The following is an 8,095-nucleotide window of genomic DNA, read 5'->3' as shown; positions in this document are numbered from 1 at the left end:
CTCAAAATAACCATTCTCAAGGGCAAACCCACGAAGAAGCCAACTTAGGGTGCAAAGGACTTATATGTCCATCTTAAGATTGGAAAGTTATAAAGCTTCAACTCGAAGACTTCATGGACTTGATGACATCGACTTGAACACTTGGAAAACTTTGAAGATTTGCCAGACTTTGCAAACTTCAACCTGAAGACCGACAAACTTGAAGATTCGGCAGACTTTGACGTTTCAATCTGAAAACTTTGAGGGCTCAAATACTTCCACTTGAAGACCGACGAGTTTGAGGACCTCAACTTGAAGACTTCAACTTAAAGACTTGGAGGTTTAAACATTTCGATTTTAAGACCGACGAATTTGAAGACTGAAACTTGAAGACCGACGGACTTGGAGACTTCAACTTGGAGACTTCGAGGGCTTAAATATTTCATCTTCTCTTTTGCTTTACATTGTTCGACTTTTGTCTTAGTCGAATAATTTTTAGCTTTATGCATTTGTAACAAAAGATTCATATTTTGTCGCGGGAGAGTCCAAATAACAAACCGTTTGATTTCTCAAAAATTAGACTTCAATATCTAACATATATCCAAAATTTAGAATCAAACACCTTCACAATCACCCCAGATAATATTTTGAAACCAACTTTAGATTCCACCACGTTGAAAATTTCAGATTTGCGCAGTCTCACCCAAAAAACCATATCTTGGTGTAGAAATATTGAAATTGCAAACCGTTTGATTTCTTGAAAACTACACTTAAAAATCTATAACATATCCAAAATTCTCAATCAAAAAACTTCATAATCGTCCCATATAAAATTTTGAATCAACTTTATATTGCACCACTCTATCAATTCCAGATTTGCGCAGTCTCACCAAACAAATTTATATCTTGGTGTAGGAATATCGAAATTGCGAACCGTTTGATTTTTCAGAAACCAAACTTCGAAATTTAAATCATATCCTGAATGCAAAATTTAAAACATTAAGAATAATTTCAGATAATATTTCAAATTCAACGTAAAATTCTGACACACTGACGATTTCAGATTTGCGCGACTTCACCAAAAGTTTTGTATCTTGAAGTAGGGACATCGAAATCACGAACCACTTGAGTTCTTGGAAACTAAACTTCAAAATCTAAAAAATATCCAACATGTAAAATTTAATGCCTTAAGGATAGCTTCAGAAGATAGTTCGAAGTTGACTTCGATTTCTGATATACCGACAGTTCCAAATTAGCGCGACTTCACCAAAAATTCTATATCTTGGTGTGGAAGCCTCGAGATTATAAGACCTTTTTAATTTTTAGAAATTCAAATTCAAGAGATTCATTCTCTCCAAATATCTTGGGTTCAAGTCTCACTGAATTTGAAATGTCGTGAAGGTACACCAAAAACTTGAAGGTTTGACGAACATGGAGGCATAGCGAATCCTCGGACTTCAATGCAAATGTTTGGCAGCCTCCTAAAATATATTAATCATTTTATTTAAGACTCCAATTTACTATAGTGGCTGCCCCCTTTAAATCAAATGGGATCCAAAGTTTAACAGAAAAATGGTATCTCAACTCGATTTTCAAGTGCTGATTGAATGAATTACACTTCATCGTACTTCATTCGGACAATGATTAGGGGATTATGTATCTTTTGAACTTATGCGACTGAACTCAGAATGAAACTCTAAGCTGCCTACGTACCTCGTGAAGAGGATCAAGTCATACCGTAGTTAAGATTGGGTAGATTTTTTTTATGTCTTAACTTTTTCCTAGGCCGCCTCTTTCGAGATTTTCAAAATAGTGGACTCTTTTTTTTGGGCCGTACACAGTTTATACTCTTGCGGGCCAGGAGTATAGGAACATGCAGTTTACGCTCGTGCAACGAGGAGCGTCATGATGTAATGACGTGGCCGGTCGTTTCAGGAGTTACCGCTCTGTTTCCCCTATTTATACTTCTTATTGTCTTGTTCAGCTGTGATATATGATATCGGGTTGGTTGGTTCGGGTTCGAAGAGGTTTTGGAAAGGAAGGAGACACTTAGTCTCTTTTGAGTAAGCTTAAGTTGGAAAAGTCAACCAGATGTTGACTTATATAAAAAAGGGCTTGAATGTGAATCCCAATGGTTCTGATAGCTTTGGGAGGTGATTTGAGACATAGGAGCATGATCAGAATGGGTTTTGGAGGCCCGGAGTAGATTTAGGCTTGAATTGGCAAAATTGGAATTTTGGCGTTTTCCGGTTGATAGGGGAGATTTTGATATAGGGGTCGGAATGGAATAAAAAAAGTTGCAGTAGGTCCGTTATGTCATATGTGATATGTGTGCAAAATTTCAGGTCATTCGGACGAGGTTTGATAGACTTTTTGATCAAAAGCGGAATTTGGAAGTTTTTGAAACTTTAAGCTTAAATTTGATGTTATTTTATTGATTTGATGTTGTTTTAGATGTTTCGAAGGTTGGTATAAGTTTTGATAGTGGTATTCGTACTTTTGGTTGAGGTCCCGGGGGCCTCGGGGTAATTTCGGATGGTTGACGGGAAGTTGGGAGTTGGAAATTTGCAGCTGAAGTTGCTGAATTACTGTCATAATTGCACCTGCAGATACCGCAGAAGCGGAACAGTGGACGCAGATGTGGAATTGGGCGAGATGGTCTGAAGGCGCATGTGCGGAAGTTTCAGCGCACCTGCGAGACCGCAGGTGCGGAAGGATATGCCCAGGTGCGGTTCCAGGGGGTTTAAGTGAAAACCGCAGGAGCGGTTTGGTTGAATGCAGAAGCGGCTCCGCAGGTGTGGAAAATGGACCGCAGGTGTGAAAACCCTGGGCCAAAATGTATATAAACCCTCCTTCGCGATTTTTGAGTTGTTCTCCACCATTTTCATTCGGGTTTGAGCTTGAGGGAGCTATTTGAAGAGGGATTTCAAGGGAATTTCGTGGAGGTAAGGTTTTTGGACCCTAAAATTGTTTCTATGATGGTTTTTGACTTATTAAGCTTGAAATATATGGAAATTAGTAGCAAAAATTGGGGGTTTAGGGCTTGGAAATTGAAGACCTTTATCTAGGGATTTGAGGGGTCATTTGTGATCGGATTTTGGTATTCTTGATATGTATGAACTCGTGAGAGTGTAAGAATTCTAGTTTTGTGAATTTTATCGGAATTCGAGATGTGGGCCCGAGGGTCGGGTTTGACGAATTTCGTTTTTATATAAATTGGTTATTTTCGAGTGAGTTTCGTTCCCTTAGTATATTTTGATGGTATAAATCTATTTTTGGTTAGATTTGGAGCATCCGGAGGCCGAGTCGAGAGGCAAAGGTATTGCGGGCTAGAATTTGGACTAGATTGAGTTAAGTAATGATTATAAATGTTGCCATGAGGGTATAAACCCCGAATTTTACATCGTTTCACTACTTTGAGGTGACGCACACGCTAGATGACGAGCGTGAGGTCGTGCACCATTGGGGATTGTGACTTGGTTCGTTCCGTACGACTATTAAGTCGCGTATTTGATTGAAAATTGTTTGATATCATTGTGTTTTGGAAAGTATTATCATGTCTTGGGTTGAATGCCATATTTGGGCCTCGTGCCAACTGTTTTGGACCCTTAGGGTTTTTTACTGTTATTCCTTACTGTTTTACTTTATAATTATACTCAATCATACTGTATTCTACTGTTTTCATAACTCAGTCATATTTACTCCATTCTGATATTTCTAAATGATATTTTGGGTTGAGCATCATGTTTTACTGTTGCCCAAGGGGCTTGAGAGATTCTGACTGAGTGAGGCCGAGGGTTTGTGTTGTGAGGATTATTATGGGATCGGGTTGCGCACCTCAGCATGTGTGCTGATCGTGATATATGAGAGATTAGGGGCCTGATTTTGTTATGCCACGAGGTGGCTTGTGATAGCGTTTGGGTTGTAGGAGCCCCTCCAGAGTCTGAACACCTCTAGTGAGCACGGATACCCAGTGTGAGATGTGATATTAGCCCTAGGGGCTGTTATTGTTTCATGATATTGCCCGAGGGGCTGATTACGAGTGATTGTGAGATAGCTCGAGTGGGTGGATCTGTTGATATTTTGCCCGAGGGGCGGTTGTTGTACTTGTTTTGCCCGAGGGGATGTTTTACGTTTCTATCATATTACTCACAGTTTTCATCACTCGTTTGAAACTATTAAAAATGTTGTAAAAGGTTTTACTGAACTGAGATGTTTTTACGAGTTTTACTATTTTACTGCATTGTTATGGACTTATACTGTTTTGTTGTAGCATTATGTTGTGGTTTACATGTTTCTTACTGCTCAGCGGCATTTACTTTTATTACTTACTGAGTTGGCATAGTCACATTACTCCCTGCACCCTGTGTGCAGATCCAAGAGTCTCGGGTCACGCTAGCGAGTGCTGATTTGTCTTCTAGCAGGCTTTCGGAGTTGACTACGTAGCTGTTTGGCGTTTGTAGCCCAGTGCTTCTCCTTCCTATCTTTATTCCGCTTTGTATTAGCTTTGTTTCAGACTTTGTTGTCTTTTCGTATTTATAGACGAGTTTTAGTTGCTCATGACTGGTGACACCCTGATGTCGGGCCGTGTTTTGTTTTCGCACTGTTCTATTCTACCTTAAATTTTGAGATTTTAGCTTATTAATGACTTTTAAATGACTTATTATAATTGTTTGGTTGGTTTTGGGGGTTTGTGTCAGCTGACCTAGTTTTACGATAAGTGCCATCATGACTGAGTCTGTTTTAGGGTCGTGACACATGACTTGCAGTTTAGGCTCGTACGTCGAGGAGCATAATGACTTCAAGGATAATACTTCTTCATAAACTTGCCATTGATAGGGACGATTCTCATGCCATCTGCATCAACCAGCTTGTAAGCCCCGCTTGAGTAAGCTTCTTGTATGACATATGGCCCATCCCATTTTGAAGTGAATTTCCCTACAAGTTTATGGGAAGTAAGTATGGGTCTTTCATACGACAAGGAATTGATCTCCTACTTGAAAGGATCTCGGACAAACTCTTTTATTGAAAGTGTGAGACAATCGAGCTTGATAACATTCAAGACTCTGTTGAGCTTCCAACCTCTTCTCATCGAGAGCCTCCAACTCTACTAACCAAAGTCGAGCATTTTCTTCATTAGTGATCCCTTCTTTAATAGCTAATCGTAATGAAGGTATTTGACGCTCGAGCGGCAAGGCAGCTTCGACTCCATAGACGAGTGCATAAGGGGTCACTTGTGTTGGTGTGCGGTGAGTTGTCCTATATTCCCACAGAGCTTCCTCCATACGATCATGCCAATCTCGTTTGGATTTGGAGACGACTTTCTTTAACAAGTTGCATAGAGTCTTATTGAATGCTCGGCTAGACCATTGGTGACAGTATTGTACATAGAAGAGTTACGTTGCTTGAAGCCAAAGAGTTCGCAAATCTTGTTCATCAACCTATTGTCGAACGACTTGCCATTATCCGTTATTATGTAACAAGGAATGCCAAAGCGATAAATAATGTTTACTCGGATGAAACTTGCAACATTTTTCTTCTTTACTTCCTTAAGAACAACAACTTCAGCCCATTTTGAGAAGTAGTCAGTTGCAGCTAAGATGTATAGGTGCCCACCAGAGGACTTTGGCAGTGGTCCAACAACATCCAATCCTCAAGCGTCAAATGGCCAGGATGCAACAGTCGGGTGTAACACTTCAGGAGGTTGATGAATAAAATTCACATGGAATTGACAAGCCTTGCATCTTCGAGCGTAGTCCAAGCAATCTTTTACCATCATTTGGCCAATAATATCCCATCCTTTTTATATGGAAGTGGATCTTTGGTCTAGACTGGTGTGACCCACATACCCCAGAATGCGCTTCTTGTAAAGCTTGGAGTGCTTCATCTTCCCCTAAGCATTGCAAGAGTACTCCCTCGAATGATCTTCTGTATAAGGTATCTTTGTAGTAAAGGAGTGCGCGACGACGGATTTCAGTCCTTCTCCGCGGATTTTCTAGAAGTATCCCATAGCATAAGTAGTCGATAATGGGTTGTCGCCATTCATTTTTCTCAACTTCAAAAACAGCGACAAGATGCTTGAGTTCATTTTTTTCACCTTCAGCCTCATTTGGCGGCGATACTACCCATTTTTGGCAAATAGTAACTTGTGCTTGATCAAGAAGGGTTAATGATGAAGCTAGGGAAACTAAAGCATCAGCCTTCTTATTTTCTTTCCTTTGCACATGCCACCATGTTAACTTTTTAGCGTATTATGATATGGGCATAGTTCAGGCGTCTTACCCTCGTAACTACCTAGAAGCTGATTGACCACTAACTGAGAGTCACCAAAGACTTACAACTGCAATTGCTTCATATCAACGGCCCTTTCAAGCCCAAGTATTAATTCTTGAAACTCAGCAATATTGTTGGAACAGAGTTGTGTCAAGGTGAAGGAGTAGGGCATGACTTCACCTTGGGAAGTGATAAATACTACGACAGTACCAGCTCCTCCACGATGTGCAACACCATCAAAGTACATCTTACATGGAGGTTGAACTTCAACGATCATTGCGTCCTTATCATGTAGCTCATCAGTCAGCTCCCAATTATCAGGTATCGGATGATCTGCCAAGAAGTTTGTCAATGCTTGTCCTTTTACAGCCTTTTTAGGGATGTACAAAATCTCAAATTATTGAAATTGGAGGTACCATATCGCTAGTCAATCACTAAGGACTAGTTTTGATATCACAAACTTGATGGGATTTGCTTTAGAAACAAGACGAACAACATGAGCTGGAAAATAGTGCTTCAACTTTTGAATTGAGAAGACTAGCGCCAAACACAACTTTTCAATTGGCGAATAATTCAGCTCGTTTGGTGTCATCATCCTGCTCAAGTAGTAAAGAGAGTTTTCTTTCCCCTCACTATTTTCTTGGGCCAACAGTGCTCCAACAGACCTTTCTTGCGCCGCAATGTATAGTATCAATGGCTTTCCAGGTATAGGAGCTGCTAAAACCGGAGGTTTCATCAAGTAGTTTTTGATAATTTCAAAGGCATTGCTGCAAACTTGGTCCCACTTGAAAGGAACGCCTTTCTTCATAAGACGACTAAATGGTCGGCACCTCCCAGCTGGGTTTATGATTAATCTTTTAAGGTACGCTAACTTTCCTTGCAGACTTTTCAATTCGTGAATATCCCGAGGCTTAGGCATTTTCAAAATGGCATTCACTTTGGCTTGATCAATTTCAATCCCTCAATGTCGGACAATGAAACCAAGGAACTTTCCAGAAGCAACTCCAAAGACACATTTCAATGGATTCATCCTAAGTTGGTACCTCCAGAGCAATTCAAATACCATTCTCAAGTCTCTCAAGTGGTCTCTCTTCTTTCTTGATTTTACTACCAAGTCATCAACATAACATTCGACATTCTTGTGGAGAAGGTCATCAAAGATATTCAACATAGCTCTTTCGTAAGTAGCACCAGCGTTCTTCAAGCCAAAAGGCATTACCTTGTAGCAATAAATATCTTTGGGGGTATGAAATGCAGTAAGCTCTTCATTTTTTGGCGCCATGCGAATTTGGTGATAGCCTGATGAACCATCCATGAATGATATTGCCTCGTACCCAGTAGTAGCATCAATCATTAGTTCTAGAATAGGAAGCGTAAATTCATCTTTCGGACATGCATTGTTGAGATCGCTAAAGTCAACGCACACTCGAATCTGGCCATTTTTCTTCCTTATAGGAACAATTCTTGAAACCCATGGCTTGTATTTGACTTCACAAATAAAGCCAGCTTTGATGAGTTTGTTAATTTCGGTTTCAATCAAAGGAACCAAGTCTGGCCTAAAGCGCCTTTGGTCTTGTTTAACAGGGAGAGCACCATTCTTGACGGTAAGGTGATGGACTGCTACTTTCGGGTCCAAGCCAGGCATCTCTCTGTAGCTCCAAGCAAAGACATCCCTAAACTCCTTGAGTAACTCAATATAAGTGCTTTCTTCATCAACTTCTAGTAAAGCACTTAGGTAGGTGGGTCTTGATTCTTCATCAGCTCAAAGGTTAACTTCTTTTAAGGCATCAACTATTGCCTTCACCCCTTCTTCAAGTTCCAGGGGAGCATCTTTCGCATCTTC

General features: G+C 40.3%; 1 protein-coding gene across 1 annotated transcript; it reads right to left on the bottom strand.

Moving 5' to 3' along the window:
- Window positions 1-4,949: 4,949 nt before the first annotated feature.
- LOC138883834 (uncharacterized) lies at window positions 4,950-7,171 on the bottom strand. The gene is made up of 4 exons (XM_070164549.1): window positions 6,886-7,171; window positions 6,318-6,585; window positions 5,829-6,195; window positions 4,950-5,303 (listed from the first exon to the last, which is right to left on the bottom strand). Exons 1-4 carry the CDS (start codon window positions 7,169-7,171, stop codon window positions 4,950-4,952), a joined length of 1,275 nt encoding a protein of 424 aa, XP_070020650.1.
- Window positions 7,172-8,095: the final 924 nt, after the last annotated feature.

Source organism: Nicotiana sylvestris, chromosome 12 (assembly GCF_000393655.2).
Source record: "Nicotiana sylvestris chromosome 12, ASM39365v2, whole genome shotgun sequence".
Classification (NCBI taxonomy): Eukaryota; Viridiplantae; Streptophyta; class Magnoliopsida; order Solanales; family Solanaceae; genus Nicotiana; species Nicotiana sylvestris.
Note: the sequence above shows the minus strand (reverse complement) of the source record. Positions and strands in the feature narration are given on the sequence as shown.

Bases quoted from the DNA above. Each gene is read 5' to 3' on its own strand.
- LOC138883834 (XM_070164549.1), bottom strand. From the start codon at position 7,171: ATGCCTAAGCCTCGGGATATTCACGAATTGAAAAGTCTGCAAGGAAAG. The intron at 6,196-6,317 runs GTAAGTCTTTGG...GCATGTGCAAAG, and splicing joins GATATGAAGCAATTGCAGTT to GAAAGAAAATAAGAAGGCTG. The intron at 5,304-5,828 runs GTATGTGGGTCA...AACTTGTTAAAG, and splicing joins TACAAGAAGCGCATTCTGGG to AAAGTCGTCTCCAAATCCAA.